The following is a 26973-nucleotide window of genomic DNA, read 5'->3' on the forward strand; positions in this document are numbered from 1 at the left end:
ACTGTCATACATAGTCTTTTGTTGATATTTATGCAACTTCTTTTAGTGTTTCTGCTGCTGCCTGTACAGTGAAGGCTGCAATGGAAATCTGCCTCTTAACTTCTTTCCAGGCTTCATGTTGATCAGCTTTGCTTTTGATGTCAAACATGGCATCATAGATCCCTGGGAATGATTCACCTGCATACTTGTTATGGCTGCTCGGTGCGAAGATAATGTGTCTGTAGGGAAATGGAGTGAAAATAATAACAATATTCTGCATTAGAAAAGTAAAACATTATTTTAAAAATAAAAATAATTTGCTTATATATAATCTGTTAAATTCTTGACACTGAAGATGTAAATAAATATGATTATTGCAGCAATAGGACCTATAACCCATGCAGCCAGAAAATAAGCTAAACTGTTCCATTTGAACTCCAAAATTTAATAGCTAAAAAGATTTGAGATAAAGTTGACTAAATTATCTTCCTTTCTCTCATTTTAGATGAAATGGAAAGATTAAAAAAAAGCCATCTTATTTTCTTACAGATATACATAATTTCCAACAGATACAGGCATGCTTTGTGATAGGAAAGCTTATGCTTTAGAGAGAGACTGTTTTCAACAGATTTTTAATCAGAAGATATGAGGGGTACAAGGACTGTAGATCTGAAATTCTCTTTCTACAGTTACTTTGTAGTGGAACTTTTTAGTAGAGAAGTTACTGTTCTGATTTATACAGAGTGGTAAAAGGAACAAAAAGCTAGACTTGATTTAACCCTTCTGCCTCTCAAACAAGATTTACTTCTTGAATTGGATGAGAGAACTACTGCATTCACTTTACTACATTTACTGGCAGGACTGTTCTGCTACAATCAATAGAATTGTATATACTTCAATCATATCTTATTTCACAAAATAGTAAATTCCTAAGGATCCTTTACTACTGAATTTACTTAAACTGACTCCAGGACCAGACTTTTAGGTCTGTTGAGAAGCCCACTGAAATCAATAGATGTGAGTTTACCAACCTGATTAGGCTTCCAGCAAGACTTTTCCTCATTCTAGATACTGTATCTTGCCAAAGGTTTCCTTCATTTTGTTTTACCTTTTCAGATTTATTTGTCCAGTGTAATCTACCTTTACTATGTTGACGAAGCTGTACTAAAATAACTACAATTCCATTTAGAGACCCAGAATACTAATTAATTAATATTCTGAAAATTAATAGTCTAGAAATATTAAAGGAATTCTTGTAGGATACTCCTTGCAGAAAGTGAAAAATAAGCCTTTTTTTACCTATAGAATGGCCTGCCAGGTAATCCAAGAGGATCGATGAAAGCCCTCTCGAGAAACATAAGCTGATCATTTACTGATCTGACAGCAAGTAGGCTAAAAAGAAATGAGAGGAATATGTTACCTGCTAGTCTTGGCCCTCTCTCATCCCATGCCCGAATATACACAGTTCTGTATTTATGAAGGACATTAAATCCAAGATGTTGAACTTAAAGTATAGCCCACAGAAAACATCCTCTGCCATCTTACTTGCACAACAGAACTATTCTAATCTGTACTGTGTTGAGTCATAAATTGAAAGTCTCCTTAAGCTACTTTTAAAGGAAAAGGAATAATGTCAAAGACAGAGACTTTCAGGTATTTTCTTTTACATTGCATCTTACTCCTGTGTGTCTTTCATTAGGATGCTTAGGCAGCCCAATAAAGACCGTATTTTTCATAAAGCCATCCAGTTGCAAATTGTTTAAATAAAATCACATTTATTTTTGTATATATATATATAAAATATCTGAGAAACATGAACCTTGTCATGTTAGAATCATCTTTTGACCCACACAAGAACGGTGTCTTTTTCTGACAGCAGACTGTAAATTCCCTAGAGCAGAGACCATCCGTGTTCTTAGAAAACCTCTAAGAATTCTGCTGATGCTTAACAAGTAAAAGATCTGTGAAGAAGATTATACTGAATATATGTGGACTTGGTAGTTTATATCCAAAGTAACTTATTGCAGAGCTTCAAAGGCATTCACCATAAAAAATTTAAAAATTTATATCACAGTAAGCCAGGAGTAACTCTTACTACAACAAATTTGTTTCAAGTTTACGTCGGTGTAAATGGAAACCAAAACTGGTCAGTTGAATTAATGCTTAGATTTAGGCCACCCATCAAAGAAACCATTTTGAAAATGTCACATAGATGTCATATTTTACATAAGAAATCATTGCTAACTTTTTTATCATTAAAGTCGCTGCCATTAAAAATATGAGTCGTATTCTCACCTTGTCTTCCATAAGGGAAAGCATATGGCTAAATAAGATTCTGCACAAGAAATGTAATATGCACATATGTATATATAAAAAGTTTGGTTTCTTATTCTGAGCATGGCCTACAAAGAATAAATGAAGAAAAAAGTGAAATCTTAATTAAGTCTTTTGGCATAGGTAATGCCCACAATTTTTTGAAAGCTGGTCAAAAAGCTTGCCAAAGCTTGCCAGAACTACAATCATGGTACAGTTATATTTAGTTTTTTTCAATTAAGTGATACCAGTACCTTGAAAAATATAAAACAAAAGCCACAAATCAGCTTTTGTTCTTTAATGATAACTCAGTGATGGAATCTTAGGATGTGTCTCTACTTAGAGGGACACACTGTTGAACTGGCTCTGCTCCTGCTAAACAGTCTCCTAGTCACATCCATGTATCCCTGCTCCTCAAAACCCACCAAGTATGGATACAAATTAACTTGGAAAAATTTTCTAAGCTAACATAGCTAGTTTATCAGGCTCTGCACTGTCTCTGAGTCCACTAATTCAACATTTCCACATTTTCTAGAGTAACTAGATCCATAAATACAAGAGTCCATAAGGACCTATAATGAAACAAACCACTGACAGGCATTTTTCACCAAGGGTATTCAGGGGACTAAATGCAACTGAAAACTAGACCCTCTGAGCCCACAGGACTACATGAAATATGTTACAGAAAGAAAAATAAAGTTAAACTTACTTATTGATATCTACTTGTTGCAGTCTTTCATGAAAGCTAGCAGCAACTTCTGTAAAATTCTTCACAGCTGAGAAGAGAGCATCTGGAGGGAGCAGGAAGGAAGCATTTAACTTCAGATTCCACAGGAACCATTTAATACAGCATATTCTCCAAATCAAAGCTTTATCTTTCACTGTGATCATGATCTGTCAATCCTTACCAAATGCAAATCAGATGCCCCTGTATTTCTACATTAAAAACTATGTTATTCTGTGTGAAAACTTGCCTTGGAGACACTAGAAATCAGTATTTTTTTGAATATCGCTTATTGTTTGCTTCTTGAAGAATGTATAGAATTAGCAAAAACTAAAGCATGGATTGCCAGATCCAGACTGTTCAGGTAAGTCTGGGATTTTATAAATCCCAACAACCTATGTTTTATTGGTATGTCCCTCCACACACACAAAGCTTTGAGAAAGACTGAGAGTGTGTGTGTGTGCACATGCATGAACGCATGTACCCAACATTGGTTGTTCAACCATTTGTCTGACCAAGCCCCAGGAAAACTTCTCACAGTGTTTACACCTGCCATCATGTGCCCATAAACTGAAATAAGATAAGTTCTGACTGGATATAAAGTGTATTTTTTTACCCTGAGGACAATCAAGCACTGTGGTCCAGAGCAGTTTTGTAGCCTCTGTCCTTGGAGATGTTCAAGACCAAATGGAATAAAGCTTTGAGCAACTCAGTGTGACCCAAGAGATGATGCTGCCTTAGGCACCTTGACCTAGAGACCTCCTGTGGTTCCTTCTAACCAGAATTATCCTGTGAACCTATGATCAACATTGGACAGAGAACTATCCAAGATTATAAGCTGCAAAGAAACTGCAAACTACTGTGATTTTTTTTTTTAGGAACCAAGAAGAAGATTTCTTGCCAACATCACTAAACCATGCACAGGTCAAAGAACATGCAACTGTAATTGTTTGGTCTACCAGGCAGTGGCATAGTCTCTGCATAGGCAAACTAGTGACAATAATTTCAAATTATTGGAAGGTGTGGCTCTTGTTTTATTTACTGTTCATACAGGACAAGATATATAACAGATCACGACTAAAACATATAGTAAGAGTGCAATGAAAGACTCTACATACCAAAGGATACATTGTGTGTTGCCACTTCCTCTTCATGATTCCTTGACAGATTATAGATGATGTGAGCATAGTTGCTCACAGCTGATGCATAATCTCTAGGGTCGAAAGGAAGCACAACGGAGTTGGCCAGTTCAAACACCAGCCCTCCCCGAACCTGAGCTACTGTCAGATGGTTCTTGAAAGTGGGATCATAAAACTTCTCCACAATTTCATAGGTCTCATAGACACTGTGATACACTGGATAGCTGCTATATTTTTCTACATTCTGAAACAAACAAACCCAAACAAATCCATTATTCACCTATGGATGCTTCAGCTTTGCTTGAAAACCTTGCTGTAGAAGTCAAGGCACTGTATATTAAGAGCTCAGGTCACACTAATCCAATATATAGTCAAATGGGAAGAACTACTCAGTGGTGGCCCTCTTAGACACCAATCCGTGAGACAAATAGTCATTTGCAGATGTTTCTCTCCGCTAACCATGGACAGAGACACCAAAGATGGTAGCTAAGAGCAGACACGTGATTTTTAGTTGGCTATATTAAGGTGAGATTGCCCTTTCTCTCTTTGCTTGGATCTCAACAGTCATTTCTGCTTTTCTCTTTGGATATGTCTTTCCAGAGGAAAAAACCACATTGACTAGATTGCTCCTTGAACATTTCTCAACTAGTTTAATTTCACAATACGCTTCAGTCACACTCATACTGTCCACAAAACATGAACCATTTTGAATTCAAAGCTTCAAACATTATTAAAAATCATTTAAAAGTCATCATAAGCCTTCATCAAGCATAGGTGATTTTAAACACATGCATTTGCCCTGAGCAAAAGTACTTTCATCTGACTGATACCTATCGGACCACTAATATGTATCAAATATTTGTGTTGTAGTAGCACACAGAGTTCTAGTAGACACTCCATTCTGACACACTAAACTGAACTCCAAAAAGCTGGCTAAATGAGTCTAAATGGCTCAATTAGAGGTGACAGTATTCAGGCTGTTAAAGAGGGGAGAAAATTACAAAGACACAGACTTACCCAATTTTTACTGTAGCGTGCTCTGCCTGAAGCAATGCCAAGACGTTGAAAAAAGACTTCAAAGTCATTTCCAGAACCCAGTTTATTTATTCTTTTAATACAAAAGAGAAAGATGCCTTGAGTGACAATACTTTAAGTATAATTATACTTTGCTTTCAAGTACTGTGTTCATTTATTCTGAAGTGACAGTCACTACAGTCTTCCCTAGTACTTCCTCTCTGTCAATATAAAATGAATTGCCTGTGACCCCTACATTACATTTACCTCATCAATTGCATTCTCCGAGGAGCAAAGTCATCATTCTGAGGGTCAGAGAAATAAAACTCTGAAGAGGAGAATTTAACTCACTGTCTAAATTTAACTAACTGCTGTGTATTTAACTAACTGCTGTGTTAGCATCTTGTGCTACTGGTTTATGCATGCTGCCTTATTTGTCCAAATCTCTCTAAATTATACAAACACTTTCATATATAAACTCTCCTGTTCATTCTACAAATTCAGGTTCACAAAACACAGGTTCACAGTAGTGTATCAGCTGCAATCAATAAAACTCTGAAATTTAAACCAGATGAAAATCACACCATTTTTTTAAGGCACTCAGGTTTTTCAAGTGTATGTTTCCTTAAAATCCTCTACAAGTTATAACTTTTGGTATAACTTCATTCTCTTTTGTCACTGACCTGGGGACTTCTTTATATTCTTCTGATGGATTTTTTTCATACCAGCTCTCATAAAGAGATTTTCCTTCAAACCCTTCATCAGGACTTGGTATCTGGAAGAAGTGTATTGTAATAAAAAGACAAAGGGTACAATTATAAATGTTACCAAGCAACAAATATATAACCTTTCACAGTGTAAAGTCTATGGCTCAGGACAATCAGTAAGACATAACCCTCAAGTCTATCAGCCTTTCTGAATTTCCATTTTAACACTTCAAATGTACAGCATTTTCCAAAGAGACAGTTTATTTGATAAAACTGGCAATTTTAGATAGGAGAAAACACAGGAAAAATTAAAATATTTCAAGACAATATTTGCATTCTAGTATTTCTTTATGAGATTTTAATCCATTAAAATATTTATTAAAAAAATCCCTCACAAAATCAAAATTGTTTGTTTACTTCAATTTCAATTTTGACTTGATTTAAATCAAAAGTGTTTGTAACTTGGTTTAGGTCACAAAAATTATTTTCATGGATGCAAGATTAAACTTAGAAGGGCAAAATTTACAGTATTTTGTGTTTATATCCTTATAGCTTCTACAGACGTATACAAATCTTGAACAACCTAAAATTCATTTGCATCACTCTGACTACTTTCCGGATTATTGAGCATGCTTAACACTGTGGGCAATTTTCATCCCACCTTTTCACTGGGCTGCTGAGATTTTATTATTTTTAATCTATCAAAGATTATTAATATCTATTCTATTATTAATATTTATATATAATTTCCAACAATTAAGTCACAATAGGAATCAAAATGAAAGCAATATTTTGGTGTTTTGGTCAGGAACCTAATTCCTCATAAAACAGTGTTAACACTTTTTGCCACAGATAAATTTTGGATGGAATCATGAAGGACCTGGTGCCTGATCAGCATTCTCTCCAGACATCAGCTACCAACAAGCTGTAGTTACATGCATTCATCAGCCTTTGTTGTCACTTCCCAGCTTCAGCAAGGGTTACACAACCATGTTTGCTGGTATTTAGGTCAACATTTCAATGATGGCTCTTTGTGTCCAAACCAAGACTCCCCTGACCTGATTTTCCTGGATGTTCAGAACACCTGTGCTTAGTACAGGTTACCATGGGAACTGAAGGTGTTTAGCTCTTCTGCAGTTCAGGAAATAAATATCTTTGTCTGGGCAACTAATTTTTACCGAGTTAAATTTTAATTGTTGTCTCTCAATGGCTAGAAAATGGCTGTACTGAATTACTACATTTCTTTTTCTTTTGTACCAGTCTCATTCCAGCTCCCAAGAGATAAAAAATTATCAACCCTGGAAGAGACAGGTGGATGAATATATACAGCACTTAGGACAGATACAGTAGATTCATACAATATATATGGTAGTTGAATGCACATTATATATGTGGATATAAAACACGCACAAAGGAAACTCATTAAATATTCATGATTTAATTCAGGTAAACAGAAAAAAAGCAGAATTAAAAAAATCCTTAGCACCATTTTCTATGATTTGCTCTTAAAGCAAGGAACATCTTAGATCCAAGATGATGAGACTATTTCCAGAGAAAGGGCCCTATCTTTTACTTTCTGTGCCACACAAGTATCTGTGAGAGCATCATGATCAGAGTCCATTAATATCGCAGAAACACAGGATTATAAAAGTTGGAAGGGACCTCTAGAGATCATCTAGTCCAACTCTCCCACTAAAACAGGGTCATCTAGAGCAGCAGCAGATCACCTATCTAACAGGACACACTGAATTTGAGCACACTGACCAAATCTGTCACATCATGATAAAAAAGACACTGCAGCAAAACTGATTTCTTCTCTTGCCTAGAGGAAGTCAGTCTTCCACTGCAATGGACATCCTAGAAGCTAGAAGCAGCCAGCTTTCTTCTTCTTTCTGTCTTCTGGCCTATGGAATCTTTGTATTCTTTTGGTTTTGGATGAAACACTTTTACAGGGGGAATGGAAAATTTCCCTAATCGTTAATAGCTAATAAATTACAGATATAAACTCAAAATCCCTTTTCCACTCCTGGGAAAAAGCTCCAGTCACTTAGTTATTGACTTAAAGGGGTACTGCAGTCAGAAAAGAAACACCTGGCAACATATTTTAGACACAGATCTCCATCCAGTAAGTGAGCACTGAACATGCTGGCTAAAAATTTCAAGAGATATTACCTCTTTAGTCAGACTGTACACTAGGCTGTACATCAGTGGTGTGCAATCCACTCGCAGTGTGTAGTTTCCTAAAACACAGGAAAAACTATTTATTTGAAGTAGCAAATTCTACTTAGCTGAAACCTTGTGCTGTTATTTGTTACCAAGGAAGGAACTAGAGACAAGAAACAACCTGACTCCCCCTGTAGAAGGGTTCACCAATGCATTTGTATTGGTCAGGATGAATTACAGCTCAGATTTTGAAGCAACCCTTAAGAGCTTTTTTGGTGTCTCTATGTTTATTAAATACTTTATAAGACTGACTCTAAAGAGTTGCCATAGGAGTTCTGACAGGGGTACAACACTTCTGGCCCCTTCCCATGTCTTTCCAAATGGTGTAGCTGCTGTAATGGACTTCCCTGAAGCAACAGCAATATCTGAAGGATACTTTATCATTCTGGGTCACAGTTTCCCCCCATATGTACTGAACTAACGAAACAAAACAATCACATTGAAGTTTTCATGGATCCCCAAGCTAAAAGGCCTCACAATCATCTGTGTATACCATCACCATTCATATAAAAACACAAATCAAAGCTCTGTACCTTCAACAGAGGAATCTGCATTGATGTAAGCCACTCCCCGTGCTTGCAATACTTTGGCATTTTCCTATGAGAAAGAAAAGGGGAAGAAAATGTTGTTGAACAGTTTTTCCTCAAAACTTATTTCACAACCAGAGAAATAACAACTGCTTCATATACTACAAGGATCCATATATTCCTGGTAGTTCAAAAGGAAACTTAAGAATGTGCGTGTGTGTGTGTTTAATGAAATGAAAGGGAGGGTAGAAGTGTTGTTTTCTAGTACAGATTTCTCAAACATCTGTCACTATTCATACTTCTCTCTGAGCACTCTTAGTTTACCTCAGCCCACTCTGTCGATCCTAACAAGCCAAATTCCTCTGCATCCCAGCTTGCAAATATCACTGTTCTCCTTGGCCTCCATCCTGCAATAAAAGACCATGACAACTGTATTACAGTAATAAAGACTGTTTGTTAAATGCTAACTAATGTGAAAACTAATGTTAATTTCTGTGGCTCATCTTTTATCTCGATCTGCAGGGAAAGAGGTGTATTTAAGGAACTTTAACACAAACTTCTTCACTAACCTAACCTAGTAACAGTTTGCTAATTTTGTAGCAATCTCACTTCTACTTCAAAACTGTGCTAAATAATGTTTATTTTTCTATCAGCTTTAATTGCAAGAAAATTTTCTAAATTTAAAAACTGTTAACAAGGAAAAACAGCATGCTTTGCACAAATGAAAGAATGCTTCTCTATTCTTTTTCCTTTGTTCCATTCATTATGCATTGTATACCAGTGCCTATTTTGACCTGTCTACTAAATGCTAGATTTCAAAACATAAGAAATTCTCTCTCGCTTCGATAGATCACTTTCAAAACAAAGATATTTCAGTTGGAAGTTTGGCATTCAATTTAAACCCAGACCAACTGGAACAGGCTCTGTTACCCTGCCTCTGTATTTCTGCCCCAAGTTTTCTTTTAGACTAGTGGAATCTCCTTTGCTCCCTTCCTCTTTTTTTTTTTTTTTTTTTTTTTTTTTTTTTTTTTTTTTTTAATCAGCTTCCATTCCAAAGAGTTTCCCCTGATATCCAGTTACTGAGAGGGAATGGAAAGAAAACTAATTGGCAATAGGCTTTAAGTGTAATGAGTAGCCAAAGAAAGCTCCTCTAGCTCAGTATTTGAGTTATGTAAGAGCTTCTTTACATGGAATGTCAGACAGTGAGATAGCATTTGCTCTGACAGCAGCAGAAAATTGGTACCATTGGCATTTGCTCCTATTGTGATGTAACTAGGCATGAGGTATTTTGAATGGATACCTCCTACTGTGTTTGCACAGCTCACTCCCAGCATTACACAGCCACAGTTTATTTATTCTTGGGTCTATCTCTAAACTAGCCAAGTGCTGAGAAGGCTCACAGTGTTGCCCCAATGAAGTTTTGATCAGTCCACCACTCTCAGTTTTATAGGACCATTGAAACACCCAGTTTGACCAGCCTTAAATACACAGTAATTGTACCTAAATGTTGTATCTGTTTCAGCATCCCTCATTTTGTGTTTTCATTTCCTTTAGGTGTGCTTTCTCTTAAGTACCTTGCATATACCAAGGCTGTAACTGGGACTAGTTAATAGTTGCAGAGCAGAGTGCTTATTCAAGAGATCAGTGAGATTCACATTTAATTTTAAGAATATGTTTAAATCTCAGATAAACCAACGGCCACTGCTGAAAGCACTCACTTTGATGCATTCTATTCCCTCATTACATTACCTTTCCTGTTCAGTTTTCCAAAGCTCCTCACAATCTCATGAACCACAGCAGCCCCACTCTGAGGATCAATGCCACCAAATACCCAGGAATCACGGTGGCCTCCCAGGATGACATATCTGTCTTGAGAAATTAATTATGGTGGTTTATTCCAAAAATCTTTTTTTCCTACCATAGAGATGCTGGAAATAATTTATATTTTTTCATGAAGGTATCAGGCAACATAGCGTAATAGCTTTTAATATACATGGTAGGAGGGTAAATGACATTGTAAATCTCTACAGACATTTTTCTGCATTTTCAGCCAGTCCTAAAAAATCTGTCAAACATAATATCTTGATCCCATAAGACTTAAAACCTCTTATATTCCATAGCATTACTTCTATTATTAGAAATACTGCAGATTTCCTCTAAAAGTTTTTTACAATAGTGTGTTTCATGGTAAAGCTGATGCACTAATGATTTTTGTAGATCACACCAACTCACAACATTAAGGTGTGAATAATGCAGTATTTCTCTGAATATGTATATAGTCAACCATGCAAATCATAACAGAGATGTGAATAATAAGATCAAAGTCAGACTAGCTCTCTCTGTAGCACTATAATATGGTTAACAGTTGTGTTTCAGGCAACAGAGAACGGCAGGCAGTTAAATGATGTTATCATCATCCTAGGGATGTCTCCATGTTCTGGTTTTTAGAATGTAAAATCTCACTGGTTACAAGAGACTGTAAAAGACAAAGAGTGGATGTGTCTTTAGATGGAGTGGAAAATCCATTCTCATGTTAGTACAGAATAATATGAACTTCAGATTTTTCTTTCAATTGCTAAGTTACTTGCCTGAAAACAAATGTTTCTGTCTTGGTTATGACTCCCCCTTGAAAATCAGCATTTACAGTGAAAATGCTGACATACCCTGAACTATTTAAAAGATGGTGCAATAAATATTTCAGCACCAATGATCATGTATTGCAATATTTCAGAGAAAACGATATTCCTCATTTCTCTCTTTTAGCTATGAAATGCATGTAGAGGTCACTGCATGCCCACATTACAGTGAAGACAAATGATTTTACCTGGTTCCACTGTGCCTCTGATGGTACCAATCACATTGTAAATCCTTGTAACCTTGTTGTGGCTATGAATGTGCATTTTCACCTTGCTAGTGTTGGGGGAAGAAAATCCAAACAGAAAATTCACCAAATTAGAAACCAAAACATCTTGACACATTTCAAACTATACAGTATAAAATCTAAGGCGAACATTTTCACCAAATTTATCCTCCATTAAGCCAAAGTAAATATGAAAAGATTTCAGTCAAGTTTTTTTCTGAATTTATACTTGTGCAATTGAGAACAGCATTTAGTCTTTGAAAGCTATGTACTGTTAATGTAAATAAGGTTTATATGGATAGCAGGATCAAAAGTCCAAATCTGGAGAATTTTTGCTAGCAGTTTGGTTTTTAATTTGGAAGAGTGAAAGGAAAATGAAAACTAACTAATGTTAAAAAGGTAAATATTTCAAATCATGGTTGGTGCAAAACAGAAATTACACCATCACAGCCACTGCAGCTATGGAACCTCAGGCAGCAGAAAATCAGACAACCTGACTGTTTATCTACAACACAGCTGCAGTGTTGCCTGTATATTTTTCTTAAGGAATTTTTCTTGTGGTATGACTAAGACATAGTGAAAATGTCAAATGTTCATATGATGTCAGTGCAATAGCTCAGCCAATATTGAAACACCTGAACTTTAATCCTAAAAGGTAACCAACCACTCAATCATTTTTAAAACAACCTGAAGGTATAAAAATTATATTTTAGTTAAAACTTTTCTCCTGGAAAAGCTGACTTGTAGGTTGATATTGTTTTTTATGAGGTAATAGGCAAGACCAGAAGCTGCACCCACATAAAATTCAATGAAGACAACACAAAAATTCAGTTTCCAAAAATAATGTCTCAGCAAATAAACTAGGAAAGGCTAGGTGCTTTTCAAATGAAACTATTTCAAGACTGGCTGGAAAATAAATCAATTCAGTTCTACCCATCCAATCAGATGAAAATCTAATGAATCTTTGCACAGAAGGCATTTCAGCCCAGGAAACAGCCACAACCAAAGAAATGGGAAGTAACCCCAGCTACTCAACTTTGGTTACAGTCTATTGCTCTAAATGTTTTTCTCTGATCCTAAGAACATTTTCTTATGAAACAAAACTGACCTTGTATTGTACTCTGTTGTGAAACCAGGACCAACATTGTAAGACACATTCAAATCTCCTTTCCAGCTACTATGTGGTGGTGGATATCCTCCCATGTTACTATTATGAAAAAAAGAAAAATTATTATTAGTTACAGACATCTTACAATAGCACTAGACAGAAATGAGGAACTGCACTTTTTGGGTCACAAGCACACACAGACCACAGGGATGGCCTTGCCTTAGAGAATTTATATTGCAGGCTTCCACAGAAGAAAAATACATCCGTTTAAATACATTGATACTAATAAATTAACACAGTGGAATAGTCCTGGGCATTAAGATCAACTTGAAAAGGCCATCAGCTATACTGGAAACCCATTCTGGCTTCCAAAGTTTTTGCATACAAACTACCCCTTGTAAATGGTCCTATGAACTTTCTACTGCCTTGAACTGCATTTGCATTTGAATCAACAGAGAACAACTTGGACCATTCTAACAATTTAACAAAACAGGCAGTTGTCTTCCTGTGCCTGTCCCTGGACACCGTTTAATCTGGTTGCACAGACAGAGTTGATGTGTTTCAGAGGTATCTAAAACTGAAGAAACATGATCAGTTCAAGTCACCTTTTCATGTTCCAAAGGTGAGATGCTTTATCACAGTTAACAAAACAGAAAATGCACTGATCCAGTGGATCACAATCACCCATAGTTATCCATCTATTCTGAAGAATTCATATTTTTGAAAAGAACGTATGAGAAACAAAAAAAAACCAACATCACAAGTATGCTGAATGTTCTGGTTCTTATTGGGCAAAATGTATTTCTTTTAAATGAAACCATTTGCTGTAAATGCATACTGCAGTCAAGCATTATTCCACAGAACACTTTAGCATGCCTTCAAGTCCTTTAATACAAAAATATGATATCAGGAATAACTATGTTATGTCTTCTCAACACAAAATTAAAACCAAGGAACAAGTATTTTTAGAGGATTTCAAATTAACACATATCCATTGATATAAATTTCTATAATTATTTCCAACTTATTGAAGAGAAATACGTAGCTACATCTTATTTATACATATTAATCTCTTTAACTACTACTAGTTTGCAATGGAAAAAAAGGGTTTTTAACCTTTACCTTTATCATTATAAGCAGTTTTAAAGAAAAGATACTTTGGAGATATATCAGTCCATAAAAGTTTAGGAGGAAATAGGAAAAACATTCACATACTGTTAATGAACATCAGGTATGCAAAAACACCAAAACCAGTATAATTCTGATTCACATAAAACTAGATAGCTTCAATACTTCAGAAGAAACTAAGATAGAATTATTTTTTTTAACTCAGTATTCAAACAGAGGCATCAGACAGAGCAGAACAATTGCTCATGTAATACAAATGTGAAATTCCTAGACAGGTGCACACCCAGGATTATTTTCAGTTACTGCTCTAAACAGTTATCCCTGGTACTGTTGCCAACCTTGGTATTTCTGGTTCTGCTTCTCTACAGCTGATACAGATGATTATTGCTACATTTTTTGAGGAATGAGACACTTGCCACCTCAGTCACATCTTACTTTTTTTCAGGTATCTCACTTGGTTTGTTAATTCTGAAAATTCTGAATTTTAATACTACCCTCTGGCAAGCAGGCAGCCTATCCTCATGTCACTTGAGTGTTTAGACAGTACACTCACTTACATGTAAATGTCTATTATGTCACCTAAAACACTTCAGTTTCCCCATTGTCCTTATATTAGTTTGCTTGCATCTTTTCATATGCAGCATTTTTCATATGCTTCCAATGAAAGGAAGCACATGCCTTCATCTAACATCAAAAAGTCATGGCAAGTATTTCGCCAGGCAAATGAATGATTTAATTTGTAGTCTTTTTCACAAGACATCTATCATGCCATCCTCAATTTTTTTTTATCTTTATTCAATATGAGAAACAGTTTATAAGTTCATTATACTATGACTGATCATAATATATCACAAACCATCCTTTCCAGATCACTCTGCACATATCTGACATGTAGTATCATTTACCTCCTACAGAGGACCCAATGATATATACAGTGGTTCAACAGCCACCCTAAGAAACACAGTGCAAATGTCTTCCCTTTCTTTTCAAATACTCTCATAACTTTCAAAAAACAGCCTGCTTAAAATCCCTCATGTCTCCCATACACTTACCGCAGCAATGACTCAGCATCATGATAGCCAATGGGATGAACTGGAATTTTTGGGAGACCTACACCACTGGCTTTGTCTAATCGGTAGGTGTATTCTGAAAGCAAAAGAAAGATATTTTCATATTTACAACTCTCAGGAGGAAGCTGTACAGTTCATATCACAATTCCAACATTAGAGTCAAAGATAAAAAATTTCACTTTATTCAAATGAGGCTGGCATTTCTTTAGTGATTTCATCCTTTATGTTTATCAACGTGTTTTCAAACAGACATGCAGAGAGGGAGCCCATACTCTGTTGGAACAGAACAGTCTGCTTGGAACACTTAGCTGGAAACTAAAAATATTTTGCTACTTGATAAGAAATGCAGATATAATCTTACATTATAGATAAGATACTGAATATTCTGGTTTGCTATTTTCATGAGCAAAACGAAGTCAGTGTTTTGTTCTGACAAAGCTCAAATACAAATAATAGGGCTTTTTGACAAATGAGAATCTTAATTTTCACAATGTGGACAAAATTTGATTTTTGCAAGCCAGAAGGTATGGAACAGAGCAGTTTTGTCCCCAATACAACATTCACTTTGTGAGGGACACAGACAGGAATTCATCTATGAGATCACTGACTCATGCTAATGAGGAAGCAGAAATTTTCTCTGTGGTCTGCTCCTGCCATGCTGCCGTTGTGATCCCATATCCTCTTCCAGCTCAAGTGTGCTGGCTAGAGGCAATTTCCCCCATCACCTAGTGACTGCTCTTCTTCAGGTGACTGCCTCCTTCAGATACCCTGGCTTGAGTGCCGAAAAGAATGGTTCTCATATATTTATATTTATATATATTTCAGTCAATATTATCTGGGTTAGGTGCTGAATGAAACAGCTTCAGCAGAGGTCAAATAAGCAGCTGAGGAAGGATGAGGTGAATGTAGGTGATGAACCAGCTGGTGAATCATCATCTCCTCAGTAGCCTCAGCTGCAGCCAAGTGACATGAGTTCCAGCAGGAAAGTTCTCATCATTGCCAGGAAGGGCTCCTTTTGGAAGGAAAGTAGCCCAGCTCCTGCAGAAAGGGGAACTGCAGAAGCAAAGAAACCCATGAGGTATGCAGACTGGCTCCTTGCTGACTTACTGATGAGAAGCAGGAAGATTGGGCTGGTGCCATTGAATACTTGTATCATGACCTCTGGGCTCACTTGGATGTGTGTGAAGTTAAGCAGCCCAGCACTGCACTGTGTGGCTCCCTTAACATCCCCTCACTTTCTCTCACATACTCTTCACACAAGTGGCATAATGATATGAAGCCCAAAGCTGCCTCTTTTGAGCAACAGGAAGACCAAGAAAAAAATGTGTTTTGTTCCAAGGGAAAGAACATCCCCATTACCTTCCCTCTCACTTCCTGAAATCAGATTCTTAGAGAATGACCTCTCTAGTGTCACCCACCTTTCGCAGGATAACCTGGGGTCAGAGGATCTCCTGCCCCATTCAGGTTTAAAACATTTCCACGCTGGGCTCCTCCACCTGGAAGGTTCCAGCCCTTTGGATAGGGATCTGTTCCTGGGGCACAGTAGTCAGCAGGGTCAGAGTACAGAATAAGTCCCCTGGCACCTGCCAGTTCAGCATTCTTCACCTGCAAAGCACATCCCTAGTCCTTATCCAGTGCTTTTTAGCTTCACATCAGAGTTTAAGGGGCAAAAGAAAGTATTAGACAGTACAGGGAATATTCCTCAGGCTTTTTACAGAGCTCAGGCTAAGTAAAGGATCCATAATTGGCTCCTCTCATAAATGTCATTAAAATATATACGCAGATATCTGGTCCCATACAACTATAAGAGGTACTGTTGGTTTGAATTTTACTTAGGAGATAACTGCAATGTCATGGGAAACATCCTCTGCAGTATTTACTTCATAACCTGAGTTTGTATTCTGTCATACAGATCACTACAAGCAACTGACTACTGAAATGTATATGTCATGAATTAAAAAAAACCTGTATCACATTGATGCAACCTTATCTTTCATTTAGTCATGTATTTGCCTTATTTACCTAAATAGTCTTCTGAACATATCTCAGAGTTCAGACTACACAGGAAGATTATTATTGGAGAGCTTGAAGTAATTGTTGGATGTGAACAAGGCTAACTTCAAAGAGTATGTATCTTAGCCTAATTATGGCAGAAAGACTGACCTGCATCATGTTTGGATTTTAAAAAGTCTTCTCATGGGACTGTATCATTATAATATTATAATTATATATAATAATATATTATCATAATATATTATAATAATGTGTGGTAGACAGTGACAGGGAGAAAGTCTGTCATTCTGACATCCCAGTCTGTTTTGCTACTAAATACAATGGTGATGTATAGTAATTGAGTGACAACTAATCCTCAGCATCTTTAAATTTGAATATTTGAATTCAGAAATACCATAGTCTTTTTAGGGAACACAGTATTTTCTTCATATTCTATCCTATGCTTGCACATAATTATGAAGTCAGAAAATGTCAGTACAGTTCTGTGGAATTTGTACAGGCTACCATATTCTTCATTATAAAAACAGCCATTAGATCTGCTACCACAGGAATGAGCATACCCCTCTGTGCCAACAAGGGCATTTAATTTCCAAACCACTGGACAACTGGCCCTCTATATATAAGTACCTCTGGGTATGTTTGATTTTAAGAAAATATTCTTAGATGGAAACATCTTCAGTTTTTAAGCCTTGTTCATTTCGATAGAATCTTTAAGAATGGTAAAACAATTTACAATTTAGTGAAAATATTATCTGACCAAGAATATGAGTTACATGCCATCTTTCACTGGTAAAAAACATATTAATGCAAACCACTGTGATACAAGGATAAAAGCACAAAGATGTTTACTCCACAGAATAAAATAAAAGTTGGAATTCCATCAAGGAGATTCAGTGATTGATACCCTTAATTAACTGAGAAATACAAAAAATATTCCTGCCCAAATTAGGGTCAAACTAATTTTTGTATGAGAGCCAAACACACTTGAAACAGACTGTATTATAACATCTCTATTGAAGAAATAACTTGAGTGTATGCCTGAAGTATGTGTGTAATTATATCCTTTCCATTCAGACCATGGAAATCTGCTGAAACCGTAGTTTAAGAATATTTATGATAGGGACATCAAATAAATACAAACAGTTTTAAAATAATGTCCATATAGATACAGTCTGCACTTAGTGTATAGAAACCATAATAAATAAACACAGTATATGCATTTTAAGAAACAGCTGAACTAATAGGGGAGAACAATCTAGTTCTGACTCAGGAGTGTTACTCAAGAATATTAGTATTTATAGTATGCAAATTAATATTAAAATACTTAAAATTTATGGAGCTATTAGATACATATCAAAAATGTATTTTATATTTTGTAGTAAAAGAATTAGTTTTGAGCCATGAAAACTCAGCTACACTAAATTCTCCAGAAAGCTTAAGGTAACTCCTTCAGACTCTTGAAATCAACTGAAGGACAGCACAAGTAACATTTTTATATAGAGGCATTACCTTATTTCCTCTGAAGATCTTCCCATACCTGGCAATAACAATTTTGTCTGTACAGTTAATTCCCATTTCACGTTGTAGCTTAAGGAAGTCCTCAGTGCGGCCATAATTCACATACACTAACTCACCCTGATAGAAAAAGGCAAAATTTGAAAAAAATAATGTTAATGAGTGTAGCAAAAAGAGGATGTGATCTACAAAGAGAATAAGCTGAGAACAGTGAGCTCTGGGACTCGCTGTGATATGAATTCTTCTTTGATCATGAGACTTTTAGGTAGGAAACTGACTTGTAATAAAGTCACTCACTGTTTTAGAGTAAATGCCTATAAAAAGCCTCAAAGACTGCCTTAAGGAAGATGCCTGCAATTTCAGAAAACTAAAATTAGGTGACAGGAAACTCTTCTGTAGTGCATTTTTCCATATTACCAGACACTTCCAAAGAGATCTTCAATTTAAGAGAAATTAGGCAAATCATTTCACATCTAGTAAGCCTCTGGTCCTCTCTGTTCGAGGAAAATTCATAAACACAAGAATTATTCCTGCAGAGGCTTCTCTGAATTTTTCCCTCTCAGTAAAATCAAGTGTCACTCTCCTGAAGTCAAGACAGTTCTTTCAGTCCATTTCTATTAAGCAAAAGGAGAATTTGATACTCTAACATATTTTCTTTAGAATATCTTGTATGGAACACCAACATCTGTAGGCTACTGCATTTTTAGTGACAAATACAAAAATGTTGATTTCAATAGCTTGGCTTACATAATTGCAAAGCTTTAAGGATAAAACTCAGAGCAACCTGCAGGTTCTCATATCCAAGGCCCTTGTTCTACAATGAAGCATAAAACAAGTTAATAGGACTGTAATATTTTATGGTGAAAGCCTATACACACTTTACAGGTTTAAATACTGTTTAAATACTGTCACTGATTAAGTAGATACCATCACATAAAGAAAACAACAGCTCTTATCTTTGGAAACACTCACAGCTATACCTGATATAAAGTACAGAATCTGTATTCATAGCATTTTTCCTGGTGTTGCAGAATAATTCATAGTTATTCAATCTATAGATCTATGAAACTACACTAAAATGTACTTATTTGAAGACTCTGCAAGTATTCGATATATTGCACAGTAAAACAAGCTTCTTTAATTAAATTCTTTCAGTACCTCTCAAAAAAGTCTTCAGCTTTATCTTCCATTAACTAAAAAACTACAATGATGTAAAAAAATCCTCATCAGAACACTGACAGTTTTGTATCAAAATTATCTAGTGATATGGTGAAATCCCTCATGTTTATAGAACTATTGCAAAGTACATGCTTTGATAATGTAGTGTCGGCTCAAAATGCCTTGTCTGGGATCTTTTACTGTAGTTAGAGACCTCCAGCACACCTCTTGTGATTGCCAACCAGATGGGACTACATTTGCAGTCCCTTAAAATATAATTTTGCCATTATTTTGCAAAATTTTTGCAGAATTTTGCCATTATTTATGATGCCTATGTTCCAAACTTCTGCTACTGTCTAATAAAACATGACTTTGCTAATTGGTTTGCTTTCTGCTAAATATTTACATTAAAATAAGTCTCCGCTCAAAGCTTAACTTTTTTCATCCCAAAATAAAATACACAAACAGGACTGGGAGAATTTAGAAGAGCCCTGGACCCAGCAAATGTTCCCACTCCTGAGCTATATACATGCTCTCTCCCATGCTGTTTGCAGAACTTCTCACTGGATAATGTTACTGCCAACACTGCTAGATGGGTACCTGGAGCTTTTGTCCAAGTATTAAGTAGGGAGGTGAACATAAGCATCACCTTTTGAAAAGACAATCTGCCTTTTAAGCATTTTTTTTAAAATAAAATTTTTATATTCAATGAAAATAAAATAATTTCTAAACAATGAAGCTGCAGCTTCTTAAACTTGCTTTCATTATTTCCTATACCCTATCACTTAATGTAGCTTTCCATAAAACAAATAAAGTGGGGAGTTTATTCTGGCTTTCTTTGGAGATGTTATGCCACAATACAAAGTCAGAATTCATGAATTTTACCTTACATTATGTTCATAAGTTCCTACAACACTTTTTGAAACACTCAAAGCTTTTATATTCTATAGTGCAGACGATCAGCCTGCTTTTCTAGATTCCTTTGGGTGCCTTAGGAAAATGAATACAGGGTAACTACTCCTTTCAAGACTTGCACAGTTTTGTAACAAAATTTCAGAAAGTACCTGCCTAGTACCAGGCTGTGTGAGTGAAAGCATTGTTAGCTGGTTTCAAAGTCAGACCCAAATTTAAAGCAGAAATTGGAGCAGATGACCTCCAGGGGGCCCTGCCAACCTAAATTATTCTTTGTATAGATGGGAAAGATGCTGAGAACCACAAAAAAATCTGATCTTACACAGTATTATCTGAAATCCCTAAAGATTAAAGAATAGAAAACTCCTATTATGCAGGTCAGCTTTACAAAAGAAAACCTGTCATCTGGTTCCACTTCTACAAGAAGACAGAAGGATTAGTGTTAAGATCAGACCACAGCAACAATTTTAATTCCAGATAGAAATTCTAGCAAAAGCCATTTTCAAGCACACTGTACACTGTGCAGTGATATCTGTAAGTGTGAGCAAGCAGCATTTTGAAAATTAGATTGTTCATTTGGCTATGTAAATATAACAGTCTTTGATCACCAAGAAGGGAAACAATTGTGCTTAGTCACAGAAATATCTGGAGAAACTTAGAGTAGCTGACAACATTAACGACTTTTTACCATATTTTTTAAGTAAAAGGCAAAAATAAAATCCAGTTGACTCAAACCAGAGAAAAAACCTAAACATATATGCATGTCTTGACAGTTTAAAAACTCCATTGCAAAACTCCCTAGAACCTCAGAGCTAGGACATCTTTCCTACTGATACTATGTCAAGTTTTGAACTATTGCCCATGACCCAAGAATTTCACATTATTCTGTATCACTCTATGCTATGCTACACTATACTATGATTTCCACCTATTTCTATTATTTATATTTCTGTCTCTATTTCTACTTCTATTCCTACTTCTATTTCTCTTTTAGTTTCTACTTTTAGTTATTTAACTATTCTTCTATGTTACCTCAGGCATTCCTTGGGCTGAAAATGCACTATAAGGTGGTACCACATCTCTTACAGCTTCATATCCTGGAGGAGGAGGCTCAGATAATGATGTGTTGAAAATCTAGTTGAAAGGAAGAAATAAAAAAAGTAAAACAGGCAATATGGAAAAGAATAATGTCTATTCAGGCATGTTTCACATGCCTTTACATTTTAAAGGACTACAGTTTGAACTCTAAGTGAGGACTGGCCAAAACATCAGCAAGCCCAGGGCACACTTTTCAGTGTAAAAGTTCTGTCTGTGATCTTGCAAATCCCATCTCCACTCTTCACACACAAAATCCTGCTTAAAAGAACATGGGGTCCCTCAAGGTGGTCTCAGTACAGCAGGTAAAAGCAAGCTAGATCATAATGGTAAAAACAGCATTCTGCTCATCTCTGGAGCTTCCAAGGGCACTAGAGTTACTCTAATAACTATTGTTATTTGTGATAGTGTATCTTGAAGACTAATCTTCAAGAAACTAAATATAGCACAATCACCAACAATGTATAATAAAGCAATGCCAATAATGATGCTGATCATGGTTGCTTTCCTCTTTCTGAATAACGTAACTTAAAAAAACAGAGTCACATAATACACATTTAATCCCTATATGTCAGTATGCTGTATGAACCAGGGTAATTACTAGTATTCCTAGCACATACATTAAGAAACAAAGATAAAACCTGAAAAAGCTAAATGGAACCCCTCCCAAGCCATTACCAGAGCAGAGGATAGCTTTTATTCCCAAGTTTCCCAGGTGTTTCAAAGTGTTTTTTTCCCTGGTTACAAAAACTGGTGTTTTCCATACCTCTTCTCCATACTCATCAATTATTGAGATGTAGTTTGGCTTAGTGTCATCAGGGTAAGAGAGCAAGACATCATAATGAACCAACTGAACAGAATCCAAACCAAACTCCTTCCATTCAGCTTGGACTTGCTGTGCCAGATGCAGATTTTCCTTTGTTCCAGCTAGGTGAGGAAGCCGTGTAAAATTGCTAGGGAAAAAAAAAGAAAGAAACAACTCAGGATCAGAAACTGCAGCTTACAAATAGATCTCCTCTTAGCTTATTTAGAAACAAACCCCCTTGAGCTGAGTAGATGTACTGAGGTTGAACAAGGACCCAGACTCTGCTGTTTAATGCTTTTGCCTGTCTCATACATAATTTGAGGTACGGCTTCAGGCTGTCCTGGTCTTTGCATCTTCCTCACAGTCTGGACAAGCAAGAATGGCATGATGGCATCAGATGTGGGGTCTTGTCCTTGCTCTACTCCTTGTTTCCTGGATGACCTTAAGCAAATCACTCCTATGCATAATGAGACTCCCCTCCCTTGCAAAGTGATAAAAGAAAGTAGTATAATTACCTCTGTGTATTCAGTTTAGAAATGTGCATAATTACTTTGATCCTTAAATTCCATTAACAGGATATTCTTCTTGGACCCCATTATTTTAGTTAATTTTGGCACAAATATTGATTTATCTAAAAGTTCACTCTGTCTTCTCAGAAAATACGGAAGAGTGTGTTCATAGTGGCTTGCTGACAAACAAGGAACAGGAAAATTCCAACAGCTTGTGACTTTGTTATTCATCCAGTATGAATAACAGTGAAAGATACCATAGTGAGTGAGAAACCCCCTGTCTGAAAAAAAAATTGTCTGGACCATTCAGAAAGCCCAGTCATGAAGTGAGTGAAGAAAATCACAGCTGAATGAGGTTGTCACCATGATGTCCTCATCCTGTCCCTAACTACCCCATCACCATATCACAGCAGCATTAACACACAGCACCTGATGGTGTTAATGAAGGAAATCAGATCCAACAAGGAAGGGGTTTAAACTTCTTGGTTTGGGAAGGTTGGGAAAACTTCTTAAGTTTCAGTGAGAACAATGTTGTCAAACAAAGCACTATGAAACTTACACAGTTCTGCTTTTGCACTGTGCTGCTAGATAAAATCATGTTCCCATGATAATGACAACGTCCAGTAGCAACACTGCAGTACAAGTCCCTGCTACAGTGACAGTACCAGTTTCTGGATGACATACTGAACCAAGAGCCCAGTTATATGCTATTGTTAGAACCAAAGGCTGTTTTCTCTAAGAGTTAGGAATGTTTTAGACTGAAGTTTTCATTAAAATTTGACTAATGCAGTGACAGTCTCCTTTAGTATATTCTCATTTAACTGAACATTGCAGTTTTCTTCATTTCCTCTTCTAATCTGTTATCTGCTTGTACTGGTAGTTCTGAGCATCAACTAAATATCTGCATATTTCACCACAGAACAGGCTACATGACAGTAAATGAGGTATATTTCCTGGCACAAAGACAGGGAGTTTAGAGGGTAGAAAACAGTCCTTCTACAGAGCTGTTTAAGAACAACTGACTGCAGGAGCCAAAACACAGGTTAACACTAAAAAATCCTAAATCTTCAGTTTTTGATGTTTATATATACAGGACCTGGCTGTTACACCCTATAAAACACATACTTTCCAGGTAATATATTTGCAATAGTCTGTGGCTAGTGCACCTAAAGTGAAATGAAGATATGCCACATCTTCTAAAATTAAAATATTTTTAAGTAATTTAGTTTTGTAGCAAGACACATCTTCATGCTATTTAATCAGGATGGGAATTTAAGGAAAACCCAAATTTGTTTATTGGTCCTGAAATAACTGATACTCATTCTTCATACAGAGAGTAAATTTCTATCAATAAACTATGATTTCTGATCTATTACTAACTGAAATAATTCACTGAAATAATTTTTTATATCATTCCTAAAATAAAGTAATAATAATACATCACCTTCCTCAAAGTTAAAGCTTCTAAATTACAGATATAATGAAAATTATTACAGTACTTAAACTCTAATACATTTTAACAAATCTATATTGTCACCTTCAATTGTTACAATTTTCAGGAACAAATGTCAGTATCTTTGCTTCTAGGATATAATAGAATATACTTTTTCTTGAAAGAGAATATTTACATACCCTAAAAGAGCATATGTAAAATCACCTAATTTAAGCACTAAAGGTTAAGTGAAATGAAAAAATTATTAGGGAAAAAATATCATCATAAAAAGTAATCTAAAGCTTTATTACTATTGGATTTATTACAAAGTATATAATGTGCCATCAGATAACTAGTATTCACCAAAGGCTGAGCAAGAGTTTGGCCAATCTTTAATCTCTTTAAGCATAGATATTACCTACCACTCAACTATTTTTAACACAAGCAAGAATAAGAGTAGCTGAGAAGGACTGTTTTGTCTGTCACAGCCCACTGGAACACATTAGATAAAACCTAGGGCTAAAAACCTGTACACTCTGTCTAGTGACATCCTTGGACTGATTCCTGCTTCAATTATTTATTTATTTTAAATTTTCTTTTTCTGACTGATTAATCTAAACGTTGCTTACTAAAGAAACTGTTTGATGTTTTCAGCTTTCATTTCAGCCATAAATGCCGCCTTCATGTCCTCATGAGGGCTCTCAGATGTCTTCTTTTCTGTAGGTTTTGCAAACCAGCCTGTACAACACACCAAAATACAAAAGTAAAAACACCAGAGTAATATTCTCATGAAACACATTTTCTCTTTGGTACCACCACAAGATCTGCACTGTGTATTTTACAATTGCTTTTATGTTGTCACAGAAAAGCAACCACAGCCTAATGCTGCCTGCATAGTGATAGCAGTGGAATTTCACCACACAGTGAGAGAACTTATTTACCTAGGCAGATACTGAGGGTAATAAAACACTGTATTTATTCATCAGAGTTATTTTACTGTAAATGTCAAAGAGATTTATCTTCCTTTAGCACCAGAACATGATGTTGTCAATCATGTCAGTCATACCATTCTCCTCAGTAATAAGGCAGCAGCTTTACAAAAACGCACAGAAAAATAGACACCCTTTGAAAGGAACAGATATCTGAAAACTCCTTTCTCACTTGCTGGTCTGTCTGTCTATTATTGTGGAATCCTTCCCTTACTGTGCAGCATTTTCACAGTAAGTCATGAGAGGAACACACTTGCCTAGAAATCAAGTGGTTTTGACATCTGTTTTTTATTTTTAAGACAAAGCCTTGTTCGGTGAAAACGCAGCAGCAGTTACATTAGTAGTGCAAATCAGAGAACTGGTGGGGAGCAGAGACCAAGACACCAGCAAGACACTGTCACAGCAAAAGGCTCTTTCCACATCGAGTAATTCAGTCAGGGCTTCCCAACTGCACCAACAGCAAGGACATACCGAAAGGCACTAGAGTGGCTTTTTTTTTCCTCTCCTTCTTTCCCAAACTGATCCAGATCCATCAGTGAGACACAAGGGAGGTATGAAATTAAAGACTATTTCAACCCTCCACCATTGCTCCTCCAGCCCCCTATTTATCTTCCCACTTTCCTTGTTTGTGCTGGTGCCATTTCGATGCTGCAGGGTGGAGAAGCCCTTTTCCTTCCCCCTCCTCACAAACCTTGCCCATAGCAAGAGAATAATAGTATACAATAAATAACTACTTTATTCACAGAGAAATCTAAAAATAAGTAAAAAGGACACTCCCAAAAAAGACCCCTTTTCCTGAGAAGGAGCCAGAAATCCCAGGAGGGTCGGCGACAGCACCTGCCTGACCCGAGGGGTTCCAAGGGAGGGAGATGTCAGCCGGGCCGAGCATGGGTTCACCCCGGGTAGCCCCAGCACACAGCCTCGGGTACCCCCAGCACGCAGCCTCGGGTAGCACCAGCACACAGCCTCGGGCACAGGAAGCAAGCCCGTTCCTTCCCCCCCCACCCAGACCTCCACCGGCCCGGCTCCCAGCCAACATCCCCGGCTGGAAGGGCCGGGGGTGGCCGAAGAGTGCTCCCCGATGCGAAGGGGAATCTGCACTGTACCGATGAGGAACCCAAGGAGGAAGAGCCCCGCCGCTGCTCCCAGGACGACAGCCCAGAAGCGGCCTCTGGCTGCCTTGGGGCCTGCCGGCTCCGTGACTCCGCCGAGCCAAGTCCCCATTGCTGCCAGTCCGCTCCGCGCCACTCCTGGCAGCACCCTCCCCGCCGGCCGAAGTCCCGCCGTGGCCCTGCCCGCCCCGGAGGCGGCGGAGGGCGGGCGGGCTGTGGCGCTTGGTCTCGGCCCCCTCAACTTCTCCCGCCTCAGTCCGGCCGTGCGGGCTCCGTTCTCCATTGCCCCAAGTCCCTCCCTGAATTTACTGGAGCCCGCCCGGGTGCTCAAACTGCTGCCTGAGCGCTTGCTGCTCTCTCGGTGAGATCTGTCCGTGTGTTCACACCTGCCCATCTTCTCTCCGCCTTCCCCCCGGTTTGTTTGAGATACCCCGCCAACCCGTGCTTGCTTTTTCCTCGCTATTAAGTGCGGTGAGGAGGTGAAGCAGTGATTTTGACTCCTGGGGCAGTTTCCCACAGGGCTGTGCTGAGCCGTCCTCCACAGGGCATATTCCTGAGTGGGCAACAAAGCAGGGAGAATGTGAGAGGAAAGACAAAAGGTAAAAGCCATGATTTTAGAAGCTTTAATGTAACAAATACTG

The 26973-nt window shown here is 37.1% G+C and overlaps 1 protein-coding gene across 1 annotated transcript; it reads right to left on the reverse strand.

Moving 5' to 3' along the window:
* LOC103534564 (putative N-acetylated-alpha-linked acidic dipeptidase) lies at nucleotides 1–26486 on the reverse strand. The gene is made up of 19 exons (XM_030448207.1): nucleotides 26327–26486; nucleotides 24861–24969; nucleotides 22252–22438; nucleotides 21423–21524; nucleotides 18315–18440; nucleotides 16211–16397; nucleotides 14775–14868; nucleotides 12595–12693; nucleotides 11451–11536; nucleotides 10376–10495; nucleotides 8951–9033; nucleotides 8633–8696; nucleotides 8049–8116; nucleotides 5853–5944; nucleotides 5173–5263; nucleotides 4135–4399; nucleotides 3002–3083; nucleotides 1279–1371; nucleotides 1–218 (listed from the first exon to the last, which is right to left on the reverse strand). Exons 1-19 carry the CDS (start codon nucleotides 26442–26444, stop codon nucleotides 29–31), a joined length of 2256 nt encoding a protein of 751 aa, XP_030304067.1. The 5' UTR covers nucleotides 26445–26486; the 3' UTR covers nucleotides 1–28.
* Between the last annotated feature and the right edge of the window lie 487 nt (nucleotides 26487–26973).

Source organism: Calypte anna, chromosome 1 (assembly GCF_003957555.1).
Source record: "Calypte anna isolate BGI_N300 chromosome 1, bCalAnn1_v1.p, whole genome shotgun sequence".
NCBI lineage: Eukaryota > Metazoa > Chordata > Aves > Apodiformes > Trochilidae > Calypte > Calypte anna.

What these genes read in the sequence shown, in the direction of transcription:
- LOC103534564 (XM_030448207.1), bottom strand. Translation starts at nt 26,444, where the DNA reads ATGGGGACTTGGCTCGGCGGAGTCACGGAGCCGGCAGGCCCCAAGGCA. An exon ending in GAATATAAAGAAGTCCCCAG is followed by an intron (nt 5,264 to 5,852) that starts GTCAGTGACAAA and finishes TTGTATTAAAAG; the next exon opens with AATAAATAAACTGGGTTCTG. An exon ending in CCTGGCAGGCCATTCTATAG is followed by an intron (nt 219 to 1,278) that starts GTAAAAAAAGGC and finishes ATTTCCCTACAG; the next exon opens with ACACATTATCTTCGCACCGA.